General features: G+C 45.0%; 1 protein-coding gene across 5 annotated transcripts; it reads right to left on the reverse strand.

The window, feature by feature from the left end:
- Positions 1-88: 88 nt before the first annotated feature.
- LOC119325281 lies at positions 89-25,529 on the reverse strand. 5 transcript variants are annotated; one of them, XR_005157443.1, is made up of 7 exons: positions 25,124-25,529; positions 23,482-23,668; positions 23,177-23,292; positions 22,542-22,828; positions 21,792-21,950; positions 21,551-21,694; positions 475-577 (listed from the first exon to the last, which is right to left on the reverse strand). XR_005157443.1 is itself a non-coding variant. In XM_037599025.1 (3 exons), the coding sequence occupies exons 1-3, from the start codon at positions 4,539-4,541 to the stop codon at positions 118-120; spliced, it is 1,323 nt and encodes a 440-aa protein (XP_037454922.1). In that variant the 5' UTR covers positions 4,542-4,638; the 3' UTR covers positions 89-117. The 5 variants fall into 5 exon arrangements, 3 of the variants coding, with proteins under 3 accessions (XP_037454922.1, XP_037454924.1, XP_037454923.1); XR_005157442.1 differs by having other exon boundaries at positions 21,551-21,698; XM_037599025.1 differs by lacking the exons at positions 21,551-21,694; positions 21,792-21,950; positions 22,542-22,828; ... (1 more) ...; positions 23,482-23,668; positions 25,124-25,529 and adding exons at positions 89-183; positions 3,393-4,638 and having other exon boundaries at positions 470-577.
- Between the last annotated feature and the right edge of the window lie 1,307 nt (positions 25,530-26,836).

Raw genomic sequence — 26,836 nt, forward strand, 5'->3', positions numbered from 1 at the left:
CCAAACTGATTTTTGGTCACGCTTGTCATTCTTCTTAAGCGGTGCTCAATTTTTCATCTCCATAAGAGTGGCTGAGTTTTTACGTTGGCTCGCCAAGCCTATCACAACCCTCCTCCTTTACCCGGGCTTGGGACCGGCTATGTTGAGACAACATAGGTGGAGTTGCTGCAGGTTGATATTAACCTGACAAATTCCATGTCAGACACTTAGTTGTAAAAATAGCAGGTACATAGACTGCCAGAGCACAATCGAATTGACTAGTTGACAAGTCTTAGTTAATCTACTGATGCTGTCAATGCTCTCAGCTACCTAGTCCGACAAACAAACACACTCTACTACCAGACCAAGGCACACAACATATGCTCCAGGTTCATTTTAGATGGGCATACTGCAACCAAACAGAGCCAAAGGTACCCTACCAGAGACCAGCTAAAGTGGTTAACTGTCAAGTTGCATCACCAACATCTACCTGACCTCCAGCATCTGCACCAGCACTACTCTGACCGTGGTGACTCTGCGCTTGTGCTTGCAGCACCGCCTTGTTCCAGCATCTCCTCCTCAGCCTTGTTTCCAAAACCTGTTCAATATACCTCAAAATTAAGTGTATTTAAATTGTACATATTCAACAACCTGTGAATAAAGAGGGGAAAAAATGTGGTCTTAGCATCGGCAACATGGAGAGAGACATGAAGCTGTAAACTAATCGGTAGCTTCATGTTCAAGGACTCCACAGCTTACCTAGTATATAGCTGTAACGAATTTCTACATTGAATAGAAAAAATGAACTCTGAGGTCGCAGCAGCAACAGACAGACTATACTCTGTTTCTTCCACCATTGCACCACAAGTAGTCCTCTAAAGAGGCTCAATCAAGACCGCCCACCTAGGCAAAATCTCGTTGGCCTTAGGTTGACTGGGAGGAAGCTTCATGTGTTTTGCTAAGACAAGGTCTTGATTGTTTCCTATTTAACACATTGGATATGCTTAACAGAGATCTAGCTTTCGGAAGAAAGGGTGAGGAGATTGGTAAGGAGAATGGGGAGACAAACACAGGAGGTGGCCGAAACAGAAGCTCAACCCAAGCAAAGCCCTTGTGAAAGAAAGCACCAAAGACAGAGAGTAATGGTCATCACCAATATGCTGGCAGAGAAGAACAGCCAAGAAATTTGTAGTATAATAGGTACTCATGGGTTCATATGGAACAGTTTACAAGGGTATGTTCCATCACACAAATGCAACAGTGCAAGTTTCTAAACTGCCATAAAGGCTGTGGAACTCGGCAGTTACAGCAGTGATACTATGCTTTACTCTCTACTTTTATGAAAGGGGTAGTACTATATTTTGCTCCCTAGTTGACACTCAAACAGATGTATCTAGGCGTATTTCAGTGCTAGATACATCCGTTTGAGCGTCAACTAATTCCGGATGGAGGAAGTACTTGTCAACAAACAAATATTCTTTGCCCAAGAAAACAAATATTCTTCTCTAGTTGCTCATTATACCAAGAGGGGATTTTTTACAAAAAAAACTGAGAAATTTTAAGATACTCCCAAGTTAATACGAGTCACTAATTTTGCATGATCCAATGACCCATGTGTACTATTACCCCTTCATTTGTTAACCCTCATAAATGATTATATTGTTACCCTTCCTAAGTCAAGGATGAGTCCCATGCATTCACAATTCTTTGGTTGCAATCCTGACTCGAAACATTGGATATCCTAATGTTTTTAAAAAAGCATAATTAGTTCTACGTTTTAGCGCTGAGCAACGGCAAAACACCTCGCTCAGGGAATTAGCAACAGATTGAGCACTGAGCGCGCTTTGGTAGCGCTGAAGAACTGAGCATAGTGACAGATTAAGCGCTAAGCGCCCTTTGGTAGTGCTGAAACATTGTGCATACACTGCAGTGACGTGGAGAAAAACAGACGCTCCCGCTAGTGGAAGGGGAAAATGAGGGTTACGAAGGGGAGGGGGAAATGAGTTGCTCCGGCTAGGGTTAGGGGGCAAGGAAAGGGTTTTGGCGGTGGCAGAGATCATCATCGTTGCTTCCGGCGGTGGCAGCAGCAAAGATCTTCCTCCTCAGCAGCAGCATGGCAGCGCCTCTCCTCTACTCCCCTTGTCTGCAGTTTTCTTCGGCTCCCTCTCTCCTTCTGTCCTTATCTCATTCTTCAACCTCCGGTCCAAAACAACAGCCTTCCGCGTCGCTTATGCTTGACGTTTCCCTAAAATATACACAATTTCTCCTTTTCTACCTTTATTGTATTTAGTTTCTGTATGGTATTGATTTAACTATCCATTAGCATCTTGCCCTGATATATGATCACTTCCCTTGTAGGCCTGTAAACATGCTATCCTTATGACCATGCCAAAGTAAGAAACAAGATCGACCAGGAGGCATGCCCCAATATTTTGTTATATATTTGGCCATAGTACCATTTAATGACCACCTTACATGATTCATATGACAGGGTGGAAAAAACAATTATGCAACAGGAGGCGCCATAGGAGCACCACAACATCTAGTCCTAATAAAATGATTAATTGCATCTGGCATATGCCTTGAAGGACTGCGAATCAGAGATATAGGCAGATGCAATTTCAAACATTTAAAACATGGGTGCAGTGCCTCCATTTATCTCGAGCAGCTGATTTAGAATCAAACAGTTGAGCACAAGTTATGTTTGCTATTTGAATGGTGAGTCCATTGAACAAATTTTTGGGGAGGGGGAATAATCACTTGACAAAAATTAATCAAGCTCACTACTTTTATTTTGCTCATATCAGTATAAAGGAGATGCAGCGGCGGCAATGGTTTATGTCTAACAATGACCATACAATTTTTCTTCCTCACTGCCTCCTTATATCTATCAAAATAAGTGTGGACAAAGTAAGTCTTGCTTGACTGGAATAAATGTTTGTAAGGTAAAACAACCTAAAGGTGAACTGGTAGCAATGTCCAGATTTAAACTTGTATGCCATCTACAATAGCTTGGCCTTAAAAACCACAATAATTGTTGTGATCCAATTCTTTTTACAATTCTATGATGCCTCAAGAATGCTACTCATGTGTCATAGTGTGTAAGATCCTTCCTTCACCAATCTAACTACCTTGAAATGGCAACTAGAACATACAAACAAATAAATCACTGGTATATTCCTGACCTGAAAGGTAACAAGTACCAAACTGTGTAAAATAAAAATAGCCAATCATAATACTGAAGGAGTATCAAACATAAAAATAGCTGTGATAAATGATAACTATGAATGGAAGGAGGAGTTCGAAACAAATACTGTCTCAAGCTGACCAGTTGATACTGCCGGTGTCGACAACGAGGGTGGGAAGTTGCTATAGGCATACGCGATGTGGGCGAAGGAATTTGAAACAAATACCGTCTCAAGCTGGAATGTCTTGAGGTCTAGTGAGAAACATCCAGCATCGAGTGATCGGCTTGGGCACTGATATAGGAACAGGTGTCTCTCTGTTGAATCAATGAACAAGTATCGAGAATCCAGTGAGATTGTCTTCTCCAACTGCCACTGGCTGGAACTCCCACAATTGTTTCGCCTAATGGTGTAGTTGACGTATGCTGGGTCTTTTGCACGAATAAACATTCCTGGCATGCCTTCCCCTGCCTCCACAATGGCTATAGCCACACCTTCTAAACCTCTGGCTTCAATTGGGGACTCGGAAATGGAGAACTCCATCCTCCGGGTGTCAAGCACCAGCAACCTTTCCCTCCAATCTGTCACCCAATAGAAGCACCCATACGCATATTGGTGCCAGGAGAAGAGAGTTAGCCCTGTTAACGACAGCAAGCCAGCAAACAAATCGCTCCAGCTCTGAGATGGAATGGCTCGCCATTGTTCAGTGCTGGAAGAGAAGACAAAGGCGACCAACTTAGTTTCGCACTGCGCCATCCAGACCACCCTGAATGATGTCTCCTCCGGTGCCTCGCCGCCGTCGGCAGGGGGAGCAAGGAAGGTCTCGCAGTAACGGTGCCTTTTTATCCAGAGTGGATCCTCCACCGTAGCGGCTAGGTGGGCAGGGACTGGGGGAAGCAGGAGGTACCGTCGGTGCAAGGGGTCGCACACCACCAGCTCCGGGAAGACCACACTGTATCTGTTGTCGATGTCGTGCTGGGGGGCTCGGTCGAGGAGGACGCGGCCGTCGCGGACGTCCTGGACGCGCCAGTCGCTGGTGGGGGCTGGGAGGAAGGAGAAGGAGAAGTCGGCTGCGAGCGCCGCGGCGCTGGCTGCCGGTGCGGAGGTGTGAGGCGGGGCCGCGGGGTGGAAGACTTTGTGGTCGTATTCGAGGAAGCCGAGCAGGGGCGGGGCGTGGATCTTGCGGTACCGCCGGAGGAACGCGCGGTCGGCGATGAGGCCGCGGAAGGAGACGCAGGCGGCGGAGGCGCGGAGAAGATCAGCTGGGTTGGGGATGCGGAGGAATATCTCCACCGCGAGCTCGTCGGGGATTGGCAGCGACGCCATTTCCTTGGGTCGAGGATGGGTCTCGAGCTCATCCGCCGCGCCGTCGCCCATCCCGCCGCCGGAATCAAGCTCGCTTGGGATTGGGAAACCCTAGGTTGGTTTGGTTTGGCTGAGATCCCGTGGGTGAGGGTGGGGATTTGGGGGAGAAGAGAAGGATGAACTTGTCACAGCAATTTGGACATTTCAAGGCCCTTTTTGCAAATGACCCACCCAACGCAGGTGAGGTGCCGGCAAATTACAGTATTACACTGAGAGACCAATCATGCCCCTTGCTTGCACATCCAACGGCCAAGGGCTCTCCAACAAGACTAACTTCATTACGCAGGTAGCTCAACTTGGGTTTGATTAACCTCACCTTTTTGTGATCCTTATCAATAGAAAAGTTCACTGTGTACTGATGACATTCACAAAATCACCACATTGTACATCAGTTATTAAACATTAAGTACCAAACCAATCACAAAATCGAAAACACAAAATAAAATGGACCGACTAATCTTCACATGACTGGATTTTTTGCAGCTTAGATTTCTGGCACCCCCGTTGTCATCGATCCACCGGCTGCCATTCATGGCCGGCGTCGTCACTGCGCTGCCTGAGCAGCCTCCTTCGTCAAGTCATTGTCGCCTTGGTCATCCCTCTAAACACCATTATATGTGTCGGTGATGCATCACTAACACCCTTACCTGTCAACCCTTTGTCTCCCCTTTTTGTCGGCAATGACATGCCCAACAACGTCGTCTATGCTCTGGCTTGGCCGCGCTTCCTACGAGAACAAGAATTTGTGTTTGTGGTGTACTTGTTTCTTTAGCTGCATTTTGTCAACGGTTCGCTGGAAGAAAGTCAGTATCACTTTTTCTCACAAGATCTTTTGCAAGAAGAAAATGATCTTCAACCTAGATTTTGTTGGGTTCTATATTCGATTCAACACTATAGCATGTAGCCTATCATGGATACATAAGTCTATAAAGTGTGCGGAAGGCCGTGGGAGCATTCACCTCTCACTGGCCGCCGATGATGCCCACCCACTGATGCCTTCTCCCTTGCAGTCCGTCTTTGGATGCACCCCTGCCTCGTCGGCCACCCTCGGGTCAAATCGCCGGATTGAAAAAACAAGGGGAGAGGAAGAGAGAGAGAGAGAGGGTGTGGAGGATGTTGTTCTTACACATGGGAGGTATGGTCCATTTGTTATTTTCCCCAACTGAGTTTCCCAAAAGAGAAACTAAACAACCAATTGAGACGGCGCAAATCCAAAAAGAAAACCGACATTGGATCCTTTAGGGGCAAGTAACATCCATGGTACAAAATCCTCACTCTCTCGTATACAAGGGGTGAACGAATATATATGAAAGGAAGTGCGTGCCATCATGATATTTGATAAGTCACATCAATTGCTCTTGGAGCGCGATCACAACTACTCCCGTATGACAAAACATTAGAAAACAAGTCAAAAAAATCTGAAATTTAGGATGCTCCATTGTTGTAGGTGCATGCAAAATTTAGAGGCGAGATCACATCCATGGTGCACACACACAAAAAAACAGTCCTCCAAACTGTATTTTGAAAGTTTTTTTCGAGCTCTGTTTTTTTCATAGTATCCTCAGCCAAGTATGTTCGAATCGTTCCTGCATGCAACTAAACTTCAGAAGTAGTTCCCTGGCATTTCTCCTAGATTTCCAAATATTATGCTTCACTAGTACTCCATCCGTCCTGCATAATGAAGTTAGTCTAGATGCTTCTGCATGGTCTGAATTAACCTAAAGTCATGTGCAGCTACAGCCATGTGCTTCTAGCAACAGCAGCTACAGCCATGTGCAGGCAACAAGATCACAAGCACTGTGGCTTCTTACTTTGTCTTAATTAACCTAAAGTCGTTAATGCTCTCACCATCTTATCTGGCAGGCAGACCCAAGGAACAGGGCCGCCTCCTCCTCCCAACCCTAGCTGCCCCTCCTCCTCACCCCCCTCCCCTCCTCCCTCCCTCGCCGTCGCCTAAGGCAGCCGCCATGCAAGCCCGGGGCGCCAAGGAAGGTGGCGGCAGGGACTCGGTTGCCCTACTCCTGTGTGGGGAACCCCGGATCTAGAGCAGCGACTCCATTGGCAAGGCACGGCCGACTAACAGCCATGCGGGTGGTGGATCCGGTGTCCCGGCCGCGCGGGCGGTGGGATCCGGTGGTCGTTGGCGGCCGGCGGCGGCTTCTGCGGCGGTCGGTGTGCACGATCTGGCGCCTCCCTTCCTCCCCTGTTCGGCGTGCGGGCCGGCCTGGTCGGGCCGCGCATCCTCTCGGTCGCCAGTTCTGTACAGGAGGTGCTGCTGGTGGCGGAGATCTAATTCGGGCGAAATCCCTGGCCGACCATGAGCGGCCGCGCCGACGGCGACGCCTGAGGGCGTCGTTTCCCTCCTTGGAGGCGTCGATATGGACTGATCTCCTCACTTCACCTTCCCCTAGGTCTCCCGGGCGAAAGCCCTAACTCTGTTGGGCGCCGGCGGCGTTCACGGCGTCGTTCCGTTCTTGAAGGCGCCGCTTTGGGAACCTTGGGGTTGGGTGGCGCTTGTGGGAGGTGGGTGTAAGTGCATCTAGTGCCACCCCTAGTTGGTTTTGGAGTATTGACGACAAAGTTGGTTGAGGGACTAATGCGTTTGTGAGAATTGCAGGATAACGCAGGTAGTGTCCCTCATTGATTCGGTTTATCTACCGAAGATGACCCCTAAAAATGTATGAAGACATTGAAGACAATGGTGGTATGTGAAGATATTCACATTGAAGACTATGACATGAGAAGACATTGAGCGAAGACTATGGAGCGCGAAGACTGTGTTGTTTCGTTGTTTCCTTTTCTTCTGTGTTGAGTCATAGAAACCACCGTAATGTTAAGTGGGGTCCAAGTGAACAAAGTCAGAGTGACTGAAGTGATGCTCAACCCAAATCCTATGTATTCGAGCGAAGACAATGAGAGCAAATCTTATCCAGAGTTGGATGAGTCAGCTTTGCTTGTAGCCCAAGTAAAGTTGTCGTGTGTGTTTGAAATCTGACCGTCGAAACACGTGTCAGTTCCTTAGTGACCCAGGGTCATTTCGGACATATCAGGTCGGGTTGCCTTGTGGCTATAAATAGCCCACCCCCTACACCATAAATTGGTGGCTTCTTAGAGTTAGTTTACGGCTTTTGTCGTTTTGAGAGCAACCCACCTCAAAGCCTTTGAGAGAAAAATCCTTGCGAGGACAAAGCCCAAACACCCAGAGCCAAAGAGTGTTAGGCATCACTGAAGTCTTTCTGTCTGTGTGACCTGAAGACTTATTACACTTGAGGGTTGTGTATCCTCCAGCCGGTTAGGCATCGCGTTCTGAGCATCCAAGAGTCATTGTGGATTGCCGGTAGTCTGTGAAGGTTCAGAAGTCTACCTTGAAGACTTACCAGAGTGATTGAGCGAGGACTTTGTGTCCTTAGCTCAAGGGGAATAAGGTGAAGACGCGGTCTTCTGAGTTGAATCTCAGCCTCCCTAACCAGACGTACAGTTGTCACGGCAACTGGAACTGGTCCAACAAATCCTGTGTCTTCAACAAGTGACTGGTTCTATCCCTTCCCTCCTTTTACTTTGAGTTTGTCTTCGTGAAGTCATTGCTTTTTTGTCTTATCTGTTTGACTTCATTGCTTGAATACTATCGTTGATTGGCTTCATACTATCTTCCATCCTGATCCTTACTACCTAGCTGCTATTAGTCTTTGTACGTTCACATTATTGCATACTTGATATGGCTTGCTTGTTGTAGTTTATCTTCCGCTGCATATCAATTAGGTCATTTCTATTGCTGGTCTTCGAAACTTCCACGTTTTGAAGACTTTGATAAAAATCGCCTATTCACCCCCCTCTAGTCAATAACTAGCACTTTCAATTGGTATCAGAGCAAGGTACTCTCTTGTTCTGTGTGATTCGGTTTAACCACCTGGAGTTTAGCTATGTCGACTGCAGGATTGAGGAATGTATCTTGCCCCACCTTTGACGGTCATGAGTATCCTCGATGGAAAGCCATGATGAAGAAGCGACTCATGGCTATGGATAGAAAACTGTGGACCGTCACTGGGATTGGTCTTACCGATCTATGCAAGATGGCGGAGGCTGATGGCATTCGCAAGTACACTCTACTGAACCTCACAGCGAAGGATGTCATTTGCTCCTGTCTGTCCCGAAATCAGTTCAGGAACGTCATGCACCTCAATCACGCGAAGCTAATCTGGGACCGGCTTTCTGAGGTCTATGAAGGTCATCTTAATCGTCATGATCCTTGGCTTGATAACTACAAGGAGTCTCTTAAAGAGATGACCTTTCCACCTGAATCGTCTTCATCTTCACCATGCCTCATGGCAGGGGGTGTTAAGGTAACTGAATGCTACCTCTCTGAAACTAGTGATGATGAATCAGGTGATGAATTTGGCCCCAGCTATGTCAAACTTGCTTCCCTTGCCACTAAACAACAAAGAGCTTTGGAAAAGATTCAAAACATGCTTAGTAAGAGCGATGATATGTTGGACGAAGAAATGGATCAGTCAAAAGCATTGGCTGAGAGTCTTCAGAGACTTCATTCCAAGTTTGACGCCCTTCAAGATCAACATAATGCTCTTTCGTCTGATCATGAGAAACTTTCTTCTGAATGTCTTCAAAGAAAGCAAAATCTTGAAAAGATAAGAGTGGATTATGGAGATCTTCTGAAGGAGCGCGATTCATTACTTGCTCAACAAATCAGCGTTACACAGAATGGATTTGAACCACCATGTCTAAAAAGCATTAAGCGTGATAACTCTACCAATGCCGCTGTTGTTGCATCGTCTTCAACTACTGATGTGGAAACTAACCCCTCTACGGAGGATACCACTGCTATTGCTGATGAAAATGCTAGGTTGAAGACATTGCTTGAAACAGGGATGTATAAAAATCTGAAAGGACATCAGACACTTTGTGATGTCCTCAAAAAGCAGATTCTGAACCAAAACCCTAGGAAAGAGGGTGTTGGGTTCGAGACGAAAATGAATGCTGATGGTTCCTACTGGAAGCCTGAGTAGTATCCCAAAACCACATGGGTTGCTGCAAAGGAACCTTCAGTGGATCCATCCACTTTATCTGGCTTTACCTGTGCTAATCCTATTATCATTGATGAATCCTTTGATGCAAACTATAAACTGTTCAAAAATCAGAATGGTGAAGTGTTTGCCAGGTATATTGGTACTAACTGCAGGAATGGACCACCTATGAAGAAGATCTGGGTTCCCAAAAGTTGTCTTAAGAATCTTCCAGTGAATGTCATCATGACACCACCAGGGAAGAAGACAAACCCTAGACCAAAGGCATCATATGGTCCAACAGCTTCATACGAATACAAGACTCACTTGAGTCACCCTAACGCCAATGTTTTGCAGGGAAATCATACTCAGACTTATGAATATGAGCGTGTGTCTTCAAACCACTATGTTCATATGACTAAGAACTTTTCTGCTTATTCATATGAGTATCATTCATCTCCTGCAAGGCTATTTGCTAGAGCTTCAAAGCCAAAATTCTCAGATGCTGCACTTAGACTCATTGCTTCTAAGCCATCCCTGAAGATGTGGGTGGTGAAGAAGAATTAACTCTCTTTTGCAGAATATGGTCTCCAGCCAGCAATCAAAGGCGTTCGATACTATTGCTGGGGACCTAAAACACATTAAGGGACGCATGATAAAATGACTTACTATGTATTCCACATATGAATCGCTTACCTGTCATACTGTGTGTTCTAACCTTGATCTAAGCTGTGATAATCCTAGTGTGCGTCAAATGCTTATGCTTCACAACATACCTTATGAAGCCTATCCTCCTAATTGCACTGTAGGGTATGACACCTCGTGCTTCAGAATGGATTATGGACAGCGGATGCACTAATCATATGACTGTTGATCGAAGTCTTCTCATGGGCTCAACCTTACGTCCATCCGACAAGAGTCAAATCACATTTGCTGACACTGGTAAAAGCAAGGTATTGGGTCTAGGTAGAGTTGCAATCTCAAAGGATCAACACATGGATATAGTGATGCTTGTTGAATCCCTTGGGTTCAACTTAATGTCTGTCTCAATGCTTTGTGACTTGAACATGATTGTGCTATTCGGAAAATATCGTTGCCTTGTACTAATGGAATCTGACAAGTCTCTAGTCTTTGAAGGGTATAGGAAAGATGATCTATACATGGTAGATTTCTCAGCAGGTCCACAGCTTGCCGTATGTCTTTTGCAAAAGCTTCAGAATGCTGGCTCTGGCATCGGAGGCTGGGGCATGCTGGCATGAGGAACTTACACACACTCGTCAAGAAGAAGCATGTCATAGGCATCGAAGGTGTCAAGTTCAAGAAAGATCATTTGTGTGGTGCCTGCGAAGCTGGAAAGATGACTAGGGCGAATCACCCCTCGAAGACAATCATGACGACATCTCAACCTTTCGAGCTGTTACACATGGACTTATTTGGCCCTACTCACTACTCTACCCCTCACAACAACAGCTTGTCTCTATGGCTTCGTCATTGTTGATGACTACTCAAGATATACATGGGTGCACATAATTCTCTACAAGACTGAAGTACAAGATGTCTTCAGATGATTCGCCAATCGAGCCATGAACAATTATGGCGTCAAGATCAAGCATATCAGAAGTGATAACGGCACTGAATTCAAGAATACCGGGCTTGATCTTTATCTGGATACAATGGGAATCACTCATGAGTTTTCTGCGCCATACACACCTCAGCAAAATGGCATTGTAGAGCGCAAGAACAGAACCCTCATTGAGATGGCTCGAACAATGCTCGATGAGTACAAGACACCAATAAAGTTCTGGCCCGAAGCTATTGATACAGCATGTCACATCATCAACCGTGTTTACATCCACAAGCTTCTGAGCAAAACATACTATGAGCTCCTCACTGGCAAGAAGCCAAATGTCAGCTACTTTAGAGTCTTTGGTGCTAGGTGCTGGATCAAGGATCCCCATCACAAGTCAAAATTTGCACCTAAAGCTCACGAAGGATTCATGCTCGGTTACGGAAAGGACTCACACTCTTACAGAGTCTTCAACCTCTTTCACTACAAGATCGTTGAAACTATGGACGTGCGATTTGATGAAACCAATGGTTCACAACGAGAGCTCCTGCCAAGCACATTAGATGAAGCTCCTCCCAACGAATCTATCAAGCTGATGGGAACTGGTGAAATCATGCCTTCTGAAGCACAGCCTGAAGAGGAACTTATCATTTCTGCACCAAACCAACCTAAAGACAATGCTCAGACCGAAGACAATCCTCCCAATGATGGCAATGATCAGCATGAGCAAGGTCTTCGTCCAGTTCATCCTCGTTTTGCAAATGAAGTACAAATTGAGAAGATAATTGATAGCATCAATGCACCTGGTCCACTTACTCGCTCAAGAGCAACCCAGTTAGCAAATTTCTGTGGGCATTTTTCATTTGTGTCAATATCAGAACCCAAGAAAGTTGTTGAAGCCTTTATGAAACCTGAATGGATTCAAGCCATGCAAGAAGAACTTCAACAGTTCAAGCTGAATAATATTTGGGAACTTGTCAAGCGCCCTGACCCTCACAAGCATAACATTATTGGCACTAAATGGATATATCGAAACAAGCAAGATGAGCATGGTCAAGTCGTCAGAAACAAAGCACGTCTTGTGGCTCAAGGATATACTCAAGTTGAAGGAATTCACTTTGATGAAACATTTGCTCCTGTAGCAAGGCTTGAAGCTATTCGCATACTGCTAGCCTATGCTAATCACCACAACATCTTGCTATATCAAATGGATGTGAAGAGTGCATTCCTCAATGGCAAGATTGAAGAAGAAGTGTACGTTGCTCAACCACGTGGCTTTGAAGATCCAAAACATCCTGATATGGTGTACAAACTAAACAAAGCACTATATGGCCTCAAACAAGCTCCTCGTGCTTGGTATGATACGATCAAAGACTTCCTGAAGAGCAAAGGCTTCAAACCTGGATCCCTCGATCCCACACTCTTCACGAAGACATATGATGGTGAACTGTTTGTGTGCCAAATATATGTGGATGACATTATCTTCGGCTGCACCAACCAGAAGTATAGTGATGAGTTTGGATACATGATGCAAGAGCAATATCGGATGTCCATGATGGGTGAGCTAAAGTTCTTCCTTGGTATTCAAATTCGTCAGCAAAGGAATGGCATCTTCATATCTCAAGAAAAATATCTCAAAGACTGTCTGAAGAAGTTTGGAATGCAAGATTGCAAAGGTTACACGATGCCAATGCCAGCCAAACACCATCTTGGTCCCGACGACAATGGTAAAGAGTTCGATCAAAAGGTATACCACTCCATGATTGGTTCCTTACTTTACCTATGTGCATCTAGGCCAGATATTATGCTTAGTGTTTGCATGTGTGCTCGATTCCAAGCGGCACCAAAGGAATCGCATCACTTAGCTGTGAAGCGAATTCTTAGATATTTGGCTTACACCCCAACACTCGGATTATGGTATCCAAAGGGCTCAAGATTTGATCTGGTTGGATTCTCGGATGCTGATTATGCTGGTGACAAGGTCGATCGCAAGTCTACATCAGGCACATGTCACTTTCTGGGACGATCACTTGTCTGTTGGTCTTCAAAGAAGCAAAACTGTGTATCACTCTCAACTGCTGAATCTGAATACATTGCTGCTGGATCTTGCTGCGCTCAGCTTCTATGGATGAAGCAAACTCTCAAGGACTATGGCATCAATCTGAAACAAGTCCCTCTCTTCTGCGACAACAAAAGCGCTATCAAGATTGCCAACAATCCAGTCCATCACTCGAAGACAAAGCACATTGAAATTCGTCATCACTTTCTCAGAGATCATGTCATGAAGAAAGATATTGACATCATTCACGTCAACACTGAAGAGCAACTAGCAGATATCTTCACAAGGCCCTTGGATGAGAAAAGGTTTTGCAAGTTACGGTGTGAGCTAAATATCTTGGAATCCTCAAATGTCATTTGATCAGGCACACATCCTAACACTTATGCATGTTGATGACTTAGATGTGCAACACACGAAGTAAAGTATATGTTCAATCAATGAAGACTTACATTCTGAGTGTGAATACATTAACATGGAATTTGACTTCGGAGCGCCACGATAATTGTGCGCCGTGTCTGGGTCTAATACTTCCTATACGGTGGGTAACGCCACCACCATATTTCTTGGTTTGAAGTGTTTCACTCATGGCGTTATTGTTGAATATCTTCGCATTTGGTTTGTCTTCAACTTTCAACTTATCTTCATGATTTACTTCACTATGTTGACTTGATTGCTTTCTCATATATATATACTAGTATTCTGTCCTCTACAGCATTCACTTATAGCTATGTCTTCATTTGTGAATCTTTTGAACTAAGTGAATGTGATCGGACCCTAATCTCTCTATGCTTTCTATCTCAAACTCTATCTGTCCAAATCATATGCATTCTATTGAAACTGTCAAATGTCTTCTCTGCATCCTTGTCAGCAGAAGACACAGAGACAAACATCAAGTCCTTTTTAAATGATTCATCTTTATTGTTGAAATCCGGAGAAGCCGGAACAACCATTCGACAAACTTGGCGGGCGTGGGAACGTGGGACAACTCTGAGTATGTTGCATGCTTGCCACGTATCCCATGGATGTGAACAAGCAGGGGCACCTGCGTAATTGCGCTATGCGGCACACCTACTTATAAATACGTGTCCCTTGCGGTCAAGAAAACCTTCTTCCACCTCTCCACCTCGTCAAAACCCTAGCGCCACCGCTAGCTGCCGACGACGCTGGCAACGAAGCGCTTAGCTGCCGTGACTTCTCCGACGCTGTCCTCACACCGGCCGCGGGCATCGTCCTCTTCGCCGCCGCCATAGGTGTCCTCTGTCGCCAAGTTAGGGCATGGTGGATTGAACTGCTCGGTCTCCTATTCATCCCATCTAGCAGTTCTTCGTGTGGTAAATATAACTCTATTTTTAGCATCTTTTTGATCCTCAATGATTCATCCTATTTACCAAAATTGGTTTCTGTCTACACAATGTTAGATCTATTCTGTCTGCATCTCATACTGCCTAGTATATTCACTTAAGCTTCATATATAGTTAGATTCCTCACTTGTACTTATTCACGGATTTGTACAAATCTGGAACCAACTCTCAACATATAAGTGAATGTCTTTGCAACATGAGGTCAATGTCTTGAAACTGATTTATCTTTAAAATCTTCTGAGAATGCATATGACCTCTTCCCTTCCCTCGCATCTCTAATGCTGTCACAGGTACATGTCCGTGGGAGAATCCCTTGGTTCTCATAGTCTGCATTTGTTTGCAGAATTCTTACAACAACACATTAACTCTCCTGAAGCTAGTTCCTGTTTGACCAGCAAGCGAAAGCCCTTGAAGCCTTTGAACATATTGAAGCCATTCAGTTTGAAGTTCATGGCTGTAGAGAAATCAGTAAGGAAGGGTGGCAGACAGCGTCGAGGGGGAACATCAAAAGATTTGCCTGATGACCTCGCAGAAATCTACAAGACAGATCCTGAAGAGGATTATAATCAATGCAAGACCCGAATCCAATGGATTCGACGCTATTGGGCTGAACAATGGTTCAAATACAAGTTCGTGACCCAGGAGTACGCTGAGAAAAATGCGATCAAAAGTCCTTGGGGTGATATTCTCTATCGAGGCCTTCCCCCCAAGAACAAAGCTGAAGCTATTGCACAAGAATTCTATCCTTGTATGGTCCGTGGAGCACAGCCTGAAAATGCCGATCCATCATCATTGCTCTGGTGTCGTGACGATAATCTCTTCAAGCGCAACTTCCAGTATGCAAAGGCTTCGGCAAAGGAAAACAAGAAGTCATGGGGATTGGACTTCAATCCTGGTCCCTCTGCTCCCCGTGATGACGGCACACGTGAAGCGGAAGAAAATGAAATCGGCCCCTTCACGAACCTTGATGGCCTCATCTCATACATCTTGGTATAAGGTGCCAAAGTGGATCATTCTGATAATGATGTTGATACTGATGAAGCCCCAGCTCCTCCTCCAAGGCCGCAGAAGCCCAAGAAAACTAAGGCTTCAACATCAGCTGCACCTCCAAAAGCTTCTCGTGTGAAGCCACTGGCCACTGCACCTCCTGAAGACAGTGTGCAGTCTGAAGATCTTTCACGCATCTCCAAGAAGACGGAGAAGAAAAAGAAAAGCATCAAGAGTACTGATCAGACATTGACTCCTGCTGCCATTCTGCGTGAAGAGCACATTGATCTGTCCAGCGATGACGATCTTGCAGATGATGCTCTTGAGCAACTGATCAAGAGCAAGGAAGAAGCAGAGATCTTCAATAATTTGCCTCTCTTTGACGTGGCAATCATTCATAACTTCATTGATGAGTGGTTTGACACACCCAATCTCAACTTTGATGATTTGCAACTTCCCAATCAGCATCTCCTTCAATGGCGCTATTGCTTCTGAGTTAGCTATTGCTCAGCGCATCGTCGAACTGAAGCACAAGATTGACTATGAAAAGGCTCAGTTCAAGAAGCATGTGGCCACGCTCAACGTGCAAGATGTCAAAAACTTTAAGATCATGCTGCACGAGTTCAAAGAAGCCTTTCACAAGAAGTGTGAAGAAGCTCGAGGCTCTAGAGAGCGCATGAAGAATCTGGCTGACAAGTGTGTGCTTGCCTACAATGAGGCTGAGAAGCGCAAGGCTCTTGGTCATCCTGGCATCGACCCCAGGATGGCTGCAAAGAAGAAGAAGTTATCAACTGTCCAACCTGCACCTTCAAGGTAGGATGAACCTCGCATAGTCTTCCCAAGCAGCATGACTGGCTCGAAGCCAAAAGCCATGTCAACCGCTTCAGAACAGAAGAAGACGAGGGATGCAGAGGCTGAAGCCAGGAAACGGAAACCCTTATAAGCCTCTGATGCTGCTCCCTCCAAGAAGAAGCGCAAAACCAAGAAGAATCGGGCGGCTCCCACAGAGCCCCTTGTTGTTGAACCTATCTCAGTGGTTCGTCCTGCATCTACAAATCAAGAACTACGAATGATTGTTCATGAGCCTGCTTCCACAGAGGCTCATGAAGCTGAAGACATTCCAGCAGTTGATCCCATTCCTGCTGAAGACATTGGTCACCATGACAATGTTGAAGATGATGAAGTTCTTCCTCAGATTGAACGCAACGTGGTATCATTGCCTGTTCTCACGAACAACGAAATCATCAGCATTGGTCGTCCTCTGACGCCAATTGCTCAGGATGCATCATGGGCTGATCGCCCGCAACAACAAGACTCCCCCAGTACTCCCCAACAACAACAAGTCACACCATCTGTGCAAGTTGAAGAGGATGAGGGCCTGCCTACTCCATCTCCAAAGGCGTCGCCTGTATTACAAAGGCTTCGCAAAGGACCAAGGCCTCAAGTCCCTCTTCCGAGCGTTCCAGAAGGAGAAGTGCACCACCAACCTGTTGCACGTCAAGTGTTTTCAGAAGCCACTCCAACTGTGAATGTCTCCGTGTCTGAAGCCCAAGCTGCTGAAGACAATCCGGCTGCATCAGCCGATGACGAACATCAAGAAGATAGTGTCCCTACTCCCCCCATTCCTGAAGAAGCTGTTCCTGAAGTGAACGTGCCCGTACCAGACCCTCCAGCTCAACAAGTGGAGGTTGAAAACGTTGAGGCTGCCACCACTAACACGAGTGAAGCCAATGACGTAGTCATGATTGAAGCTAATGTGGAGCCTACACCAAGCAACATGCCAGAAGTCCATGCTGCAACTGCTCCTGAAGCTTCTGTAGTGCAGCCTGAAGCCACTGTTGCTACGACTGCTCTTGTTCCGCCACCAAGGCCCTATACAATTGAGCAAGCATACAACCATGGCGAGTTAATCATAGTAAGATGACCCGTTCTGGTCCCTCCGCCTAATGTCTCTGGTCCTCAGTTTGATTATCACATTGAGCATAGGCCTCAGGTCCAGAAACCAAAGTCAAGACTGCCAAGGTTTCCAGGTACTGCCACATCTGTCGGGTCCTTCAATGCAAATGGCTTCAAAAGCCACAACACCTTCTTTGACAGCTCAAAGAACCCTTACTCAAGGCCAACAATATCATCTGATCATTTCTGGAGTCATCAGCAAGGAAGCTATTACTCCTGCGTTCTGTATGATCAAGGGCGCATTTTCCCTCATATGCACCTCGACATTGAAGCCATTGCTGGACTGCCATGCTTAGAAGAAGCACTTGACTACTTTCGTGATGCTGGTCTGCTCAGCTTTGTGACAGACAAAGAACATTGGAATGAAGAACTTTTGCTTCAATTCTATGCTACCCTCCACATTCGCGGCTACAACAGGGATACAAAAACATGGGTTCTCGAGTGGATGACAGGAAATGTTCATCATGAAGCCAAAGCTCTTGACATCATTGAGCTTACAGGCCTATCCACTCTTGGAGAGCTGTACGAACCTGGTTGTCAAAACCACTGCAATGCACTGGAGAGCATCTTCCATAAGCCTGAACCCAACATGAGCCAGATGTTGAGCATGATGAAGCCATTGCCACATGACGCTGAATACCCAAAGGAGTTCTTTGTTGATGACCTTGAGTATCTGCCGCGCACCATATATCACATCATCAGGCGGACTCTATGGCCTATCAAAGGACATTCATCAGCTGCAAAACTTGAAGGAGCCATGAAGACATTGGTCTTTTACATCCTCAATGGCATCAGCTTCAATGCACAAGATTTCTTCCTGAGGCAACTGGCTGCATCTGGATCTAACCTTTTTGGCCTGAAATTTTATGCTCCATGGGTCATGCGCCTCATCAAGCAACATTCTGCTATCAACTATCAGCCCTCTGCTCGCAATCATGTGATCTTTCTACCAGAGGTTGATATGTCAGTTGAATCCATATACCCTGAGCCTGCCAAGAAGCCTCTTTGTCTTCAAAATGCTGAACACCAAAGCTTCACTCAGCCTATGGAAGGAGTCCAAGCTGTAACTCGTGTCTATCCGATGGCTGGAAACACTCGTCTGCCTCATCGTGCGCCAACTGAAGCTACTAAGAGCACAATTGCTCAAAGGCCAAAGAAGCGCTCTCGGGTCCTAAATGACCAAGAACTTCTTGTGGCACTGCATCAGAAACAAGACAAACATCACTTTTGGCTCAAGCGTCAGATCCAAAGTCTCTTGGTGGATGTAAATCGCATTCGAAATCTTGCCATCAAGAATGCATTTGTCACTCACGAAACCTGTCGGCGATCATGGAAGAGTTTGACCCTGCTCAGTACTGAAGCAGGTCTTCAAGACGATGGCTTCACTAAACGATTCAAGTTTGACTCCACTCCTCCATGGAATGCTGTCCTACGACGAACTCCATCCCTTGAAGACTCTGACTATTCTTCCTCCGCGGCAACTGTGAATGCAAATGTGATCGATGATGAAGACGATGCTACTTCACCACCCCCTACTTCTGCATGCATCGACACTGCACCAAGTTCGTCTGCACTGCCAAACAACAACGACAACCCTGCTGCTTCAACTACTCCTCATGAGGACGAGTAGATGCTCTATGTCTTCAAACCTTTTTGGTCATTACTGACAAAAGGGGGAGAAGCATATGAGTTTGATAGTCTTCAAGCGGGTTCATATGGGCGGTTGCTTTATATTTTGCCTAGTGGTTACAACTCTTGCTTTTGATACATTTCGTTTGTTGAGTTGTAACACTTAAACTCGATGGTCGTTTGCTACTTATTTGCTCTTTCATGTGCGATGATAACTTCCACACTTAGATCATTCTGCAGACGTTCATTTTCCATTATGCATGTCATTCTTTAAGTTATATCATTTCATGCATGATGAATTATCTTCATAAGTTGAAGAGGATCTCCACAAGTACAACCTGCCATGTGCATTTGCATTCCAAAAGCAAATTACTTATATGCACATCTTTGGGGGGAGCCCTTGCCACTTATGAAGACAATACCCTATCCTTTACAATTTCACATACTTTATTCCCGTTGAAAACTTCAACCAGTTTGTCATCAATCACCAAAAGGGGGAGATTGTAAGTGCATCTAGTGCCACCCCTAGTTGGTTTTGGAGTATTGACGACAAAGTTAGTTGAGGGACTAATGCGTTTGTGAGAATTGCAGGATAACGCAGGTAGTGTCCCTCATTGATTCGGTTTACCTACCGGAGATGACCCCTAAAAATGTATGAAGACATTGAAGACAATGGTGGTATGTGAAGATATTCACATTGAAGACTATGACATGAGAAGACATTGAGCGAAGACTATGGAGCGCGAAGACTGTGTTGTTTCATTGTTCCCTTTCTTCTGTGTTGAGTCATAGGAACCACTGTACTATTAAGTGGGGTCCAAGTGAACAAAGTCAGAGTGACTGAAGTGATGCTCAACCCAAATCCTATGTCTTCGAGCGAAGACAATGAGAGCAAATCTTATCCAGAGTTGGATGAGTCAGCTTTGCTTGTAGCCCAAGTAAAGTTGTTGTGTGTGTTTGAAATCTGACCGTTAGAACACGTGTCAGTTCCTTAGTGACCCAGGGTCATTTCGGACATATCAGGTCGGGTTGCCTTGTGGCTATAAATAGCCCACCCCCTACACCATAAATTGGTGGCTGCTTAGAGTTAGTTTACGGCTTTTGTCGTTTTGAGAGCAACCCACCTCGAAGCCTTTGAGAGAGAAATCCTTGCAGGGACAAAGCCCAAACACCCAGAGCCAAAGAGTGTTAGGCATCACTGAAGTCTTTCTGTCTGTGTGACCTGAAGACTTATTACACTTGAGGGCTGTGTATCCTCCAGCCGGTTAGGCGTCGCGTTCTGAGCATCCAAGAGTCATTATGGATTGCCGGTGAACGAAGTCTGTGAAGGTTCGGAAGTCTACCTTGAAGACTTACCAGAGTGATTGGGCGAGGACTGTGTGTCCTTAGCTCAAGGGGAATAAGGTGAAGACGCGGTCTTCTGAGTTGAATCTCAGCCTCCCTAACCAGACGTACAGTTGTCACAGCAACTGGAACTGGTCCAACAAATCATGTGTCTTCAACAAGTGTCTGGTTCTATCCCTTCCCTCCTTTTACTTTGAGTTTGTCTTTGTGAAGTCATTGCTTATTTGTCTTATCTGTTTGACTTCATTGCTTGACTACTATCGTTGATTGGCTTCATACTATCTTCCATCCTGATCCTTACTACCTAGCTGCTATTAGTCTTTGTACGTTCACATTATTGCATACTTGACTATGGCTTGCTTGTTGTAGTTTATCTTCTGCTGCATATCAATTAGGTCATTTCTATTGTTGGTCTTCGAAACTTCCACGTTTTGAAGACTTTGATAAAAATCGCCTATCCCCCCCTCTAGTCGATAACTAGCACTTTCAGTGGGCGACGGCGGTGGCGCGACCCTTTCCTAGCATGGATTTATGTATGTTGCTTGGAGATGGACTCGCGTAGGTGGAGGTCGTCGGCTGGTGGCGTGGTGGCGTCAAGGGCGGAGGACCTGCCAAGGCTCGCGTAGGTGGAGGTCGTCGTTTGGCGTCGTGGTGGCATCGATGGCGGAAGACCTGCCAAGGTTGTCACCTCAGTCTGCTCTGAAGATGGACCAGTGGAAGATGGCGGCGACGACACACATGTGAGTGCATCAGACCGGTTTGAGTCCCGGACCCGGCAAATGGCTCGCTCCGGGTCTCCGGCTTTATATGTTAGGCTTAGGTGAGAGGTATGAGTATGTGCCCCAGCTTGCACCCCTTCATCATTTGGATAGTAGCAGGGCAGATGCTGCCAAGATGGCGGATTCAGGCATATTGTTGTTATACTTTGTAAGGTCCTTAAGAATAATCAATAAAATGACCGTATGCATCTCTCAAATGTGCCGGGGTCATCCTCCTTTTTGAAAAAAAAGATCCAAGGCACAGAGATTGGCTCCAGTTTAATTCCAGAAGAACACGTTACAGAACAAACAGAGCCAAAAAACCCCCCATTTCTGACCAACCTGCAGTTAACTGTCGAGGAGCAGCACAAGCTGAATGATGGCCATCTCCAATCCTCGACACACCGGCCCCACTTCCAGCATCCGGATCCATGGGCTCTTCAGCTCGCAGTGCCTCCACGCCTTGTTCCAGCATCTCCTCACCACCTTCCTGGGTACATATTCAGATCATGCCACTTAAAAAAACATATTCAGACCATGGACATTCAGGAGCTTGTGAACGAAGAGGAACATAGTCACATACCATACATAGGTGTTACTACTACTGTGGCACACTTGGTAAATTGCTTACGAGAAAAGCAACTTTTATTCGGATGAGGCAGGCAGAATATTTGGTCTTGATGACAAATCACAAAAACTAGATCCGGTTCATGCCTTGGCGCGAGGGTGCCGGTGCGAACGACTTGTCCAAATGAATAAAGATCAAACACATGTTGTATCAGTAGAAAGGCGAGTTTAATTAGCACACATCTATTCAAGAGAAGAATTGATTTTCAGGTTCAATAGAAAAAGAAACGTTCAGTCTTGTACCAGAAGCAAGACATCATCGAGTTCAGCATGATCATAAGATTACAATAGCTAATTGCATTTAGTCCGTCCCATAAGCAAAGCAACATCGAATTCGGTATGGTCATGGGATTACAAAAGCTAATTAGATGACATTAGGTTCAACCTTTAGAGCAGGAACATAAGAAAGCAAAAGAAACTAATGCATAAGATTAATAGGTTAGATATAAGAGCCTCCGTTTACAGCTGCCAAGGAGATAAATCAGTGAAAAGTATAGATGTGACATCATAAGTTCTCTAAGAGAACAATCATGTTAGAATTGTGTGCCACTTTCAATCTTGTGAAGATGTGGTCTGAAAATACCAGAAGATCCCTCCTAGACTACAGTGAATCCTCCCCTGTCAGCCTGCTTGGATTCATGTGTGTAGGCCACTTCTACTCTGTAAGAGGAAATCAAGCTGACATGAGAGAGAGAGAGAGAGAGACCTGGGTGGCTTGGTGATGGTGCTTTGCTCATGCTTCTTCCCAGGGGAACCAATTCTTCACATTGATTCTTCATTTTACTTCCTTGCTCATCACATCTTGCACAAAAGTTCACCAAAAAAGTATAATGAAGAATCAATGCAAGAAAGTAAATTGTTGTGCAGGATACCATTATTTCAATTTCCATAGTGAATTTCCATACAAAAGTCTAACCCTTCAACTTGATTGTATCTTTAGGACAAAATAATTGAGCCAAATAATGTGCAATCCATCGACCGAGCTCGCATTTGCTGCACATAGAAATAACAAAACAGTGTCAATCAGGTTGCCTTGAAAAGAAATGGTTTTGTATTATAATCCAAGTATAATCAAGAAAAAACAGGTCGCATATCCATCAAATTAAATTGCTTGCACAAGGTAGAAATAAGTGTGTGGATATAGCAGTCGCATCAAGAGAGAGAACAGGGCTGGTCATAACTAGGACCAGATCAAAAGACAATGACATCACTGGAGAAACACAGCAAGATCTTGGAGCAACCATCTCTCCACAATAGTAACTAAACATGGCCTCAAGAAACTGAAACATACAACTGGAACAGATTCCAGATGAGCAAGAAGCATCAAGAGCACAATCTCACCTGAGAAAAGAAGCCCTTCCCCCCTTCAGAGAGGCAAGTCGTCAGGATCGATCCTGCACCAGAGGTGCCAGCTCTGTTCATGGCTTCATGCGGACCAAATCTGAGCACTTAGAGCACTACACAGGCAGGCAGGGGATAGAAAGAAATCAAGAAGAGGTCAGGAACAAGGACAAATTTTTATAAGCTAATCTCAATTAATTTAAGCTACCATCCAAAGAACCAATCTGGGAAATAACCGTTGCGAGCTGTGTCGGAATCCATGGGTAGGCATCAAGCTAGGAATAACATATTGGTTGTTCGATCACCTCGTGCTCCTCCTGCTGAGTGAAGGAGGAGAGGGTTGCAGGGTGCAAGAGCGGTGTGGAGTCGTCATTGTGCACCAGCTGCAGGTGTCGTCACCCACCCGGTGAGGCCGCCATGCACCGCACCACCGACACCGTGGCTTGGTGGCTGCACTTCCTCTTGTTGAGCGAGGAAGAGGCGGAGCACAACCTTTATGAAGAATCAATATTCTCACTTCTCATGTAGGCCAGCAAATATAAAGGTTCCTATGACACTATAAGTAGTTAAGAAAACACATGAATCTAAAGTGCAGAAAAAAGAATGTAATAGAAATAACTTGAAGAATGGTACTCACTGTATGTTGGGAGCTCATTATAGAGGATTAGGATATAAAATATTGTAACTTATAAGAGAGCACCTAATTCAATAAGTATATACATATCAACTTTTGGTAGTACATTAGTATTACACACTATAAATGGATATCTATGTATTTGTAATATTCGAAGACCTTGGTAGTAGTTTTATATTGTATCAAAACATCTCAATATTTTATTATTATTTTAGGAAAATTTTGTATTTGCGTATTCTGAGTTTACAGAATTCAGCATGACCAAATCAGTTTGCAAGGATAGTTATGGATACACCTCCCAGAGGATAACTTGACATGGTGGTGCATCAACATGGTGAGCTAGCAAGGTAATGGAGCGAAATCCATTTGCAATTTTAATAGTGTAAAGAAATATCGATAAAACACAAATATTTTGATTAGGTACCATCTTCTTCAAATGCATTTTTAGTCCAAAATACAAAAGGAGTCTACAGTAATGTCGGTTACTATTATGCATGAAGAAAAGAATAGTAGTAATAAAAAGAAAAATGAACAGTCTGGTTCCATATCACCATTATGCATTAAGATTGACATGAATGCAGACGAGCATTTTTTACCATAAATGCAAATGAACATTCAGTTATAAAACATTTGTTTCTTCATATGCATCACATGACAAGAACAGGACAAAGAAAGCATTCACCCGGAATAAATCAATCAGAAAGAAGATTTTGCTGATACATGTTTTCTTATTTCTTCATATAGGTTAAGAAAGAAAGTGACGTATGGGCCGAATCATATCCTGGGCACTGTTTAAATCACATGTGGGACATATATTAGATGACAAAGAAGTACTCTACAGGCAATGTTGGGGATATCGCTTATCAGAAACTTATCGGTCGACTCATGATACGGGGTAAATCGGACAGTTTATCATCATATCGGCCGATTTATCGCCATATCGCCTGATGAATCGGCCGATTTATCGCCATATCGCCTGATGAATCGGCCGATTTATCTTATCGGTCAGACAACGGTAAGAGATAAATCGGCCGATTTATCGGAATATCGAAAGATATCTTGAACAGTGTCTACAGGTAATTCAAGGAATTTGTATATCCAAGAAAATAAAGTGACATCCATTTCATAAAAGGCTTTGAACTGTAGTTTTTCCTCCTTTTTCTCAAGTAGGAACCAAAGATGAAAATAACAGACCAAATATTGGATAAACACACGACATACATGGGCCAACTAACTAATGAAGTCGTCTGTTCCCAAAAATAGAAATCTTGAGCCCAAATATCAAAATGATCAAGAAATTTTTACATAGGTACCTTGGATATAGCTGCCTATTAACAGAAGGAGGCACTGAGAGTAGCCTGGTTATAATATGTGCCTGAAACCTGGAGAGATTAGTTTCCAAATAAAGAGGCGAATAAGGTCATTCCCGGAGGTGTACGTCAACCAATAACTCAAAAGAAAATTCCCGACAAACAACAATTTACATATCCACCTAGATGATCTTGGCAATTATCAAGTATGCTGATAATATATATCTACAATTCTTGCATTGTTTACCCCGCAAAAAAGATAATATATATCTACAGCAGAGAGGAATCACCATGCCATCAAATATTTCTATCTATAAAGAAACAACTTCTTAGTGAAGCTCGAAATAAGAATATACCAGCATTAATTTGGAGATAAAGACATCATCCAAGAATACATGTTTAAGTTCAGTATTTGACTATCAGTCAAATGATGAAAATACACATTTTACAATTAATATCATAGAAGACTAACAAATACCCCCCAAGATAAAGGATATACAATGCATTTATAATTAATTCTTCATCAGTGGACTCTGATTCTTAGATGTCACTCATGTCAGCAAGTGAAGGCCTGAAGGGCTTCAAGATAGATGTGCACGAACATACTACTTTTAGAATATACACATCCTCATACATAGGAGGTGCAGACTTGAAACATTCGTAATATCGAAGATATAAGTCTTCGAAGTAACACTCGCCATATCAAAAGCAGCTAAATAGTCCATGCGCAAGATATAATTAATAATTCGTCAGTGAATGCACACCCTTGTGCCATATAAAGCTCACACATTTCCAGCCCACACAAACAAAAAAGAAGGCTTTGAAAACTGAAGCGGCCATGTGGGGGTGCCGCTTACCCAAGGAGCCGAGCTCTCGACCATGGATGCCCTGATTGTCGTCCTCATCCCCGAAGGGTGCCTGTAGCTCCAATTATATCGAACAAACAAGTAAGTAATCTGGAGGTGACAGTAGGCAAAGATGAGAGGGAGAGCACGAACCAGTAATCGGTTCCAGCCAAATGTGAACCAGTACTGGTACTTGACAAACAACAAAGAAATTTTCTTACCCAATCTGCAATGCTAACTCCCAATAGCATTATGGTTTGGCAATCCCTAACATGAAGCATCAAGCATTCAATCAACAGTTCAAACAGCAACAATAATCAAGCAGCAGCAACAGCACATGAACAACATAGGGAAGCTACTGGCGAGCAGCAACAGCAAGAGCATGGCAGACAGGGACAGTAAGCAGCAGTAGCTCATAAACAAATCGATCCAAATAGACGAAAAAAGGTGTGGTTACCTGCTCCAGTTTGCTTGGTGTTGGGAGGAGAGGCTGCGACACTTGGGGACGGTGGCAGTCGAGTCCAGGCAGCAGCGACAATCCCATACGGCAGCGACGGCGGCGACAACAGCGAGCGACGACGACATCCAGATCGAAGGGGGCGAGGCTGAGCCCCCTCGTCTGTGGCCTCGTCCTGGCCGGCTGCGCGTCGTGGCCCCGGAAGACGCGGAGGCGGAGGAAGCGGGAGGAGAGGCGCAGGATCTCGGGTTCGATGCGCGCGATCTCGACGTCGGCGTCGTCCTCCTCGCGCTCCAGGGGTGGGCGGTGTTTCTCCTTCTCGCGCTCCGGGGGAAGAAGGAGAGGGAGGCGCGGGTTGGGAGGAGGCCGGGCGGCGGCGGGTGAGGAGGAGAAGGACGACGGGCACGGCCATGG

Source organism: Triticum dicoccoides, chromosome 6B (assembly GCF_002162155.2).
Source record: "Triticum dicoccoides isolate Atlit2015 ecotype Zavitan chromosome 6B, WEW_v2.0, whole genome shotgun sequence".
In the NCBI taxonomy this organism is placed as follows: Eukaryota; Viridiplantae; Streptophyta; class Magnoliopsida; order Poales; family Poaceae; genus Triticum; species Triticum dicoccoides.

What these genes read in the sequence shown, in the direction of transcription:
- LOC119325281 (XM_037599025.1), bottom strand. Translation starts at nt 4,541, where the DNA reads ATGGGCGACGGCGCGGCGGATGAGCTCGAGACCCATCCTCGACCCAAG. An exon ending in AGACATTCCAGCTTGAGACG is followed by an intron (nt 578 to 3,392) that starts GTATTTGTTTCA and finishes TATATTGAACAG; the next exon opens with GTTTTGGAAACAAGGCTGAG. An exon ending in GTGCAGATGCTGGAGGTCAG is followed by an intron (nt 184 to 469) that starts GTAGATGTTGGT and finishes GGAATTTGTCAG; the next exon opens with GTTAATATCAACCTGCAGCA.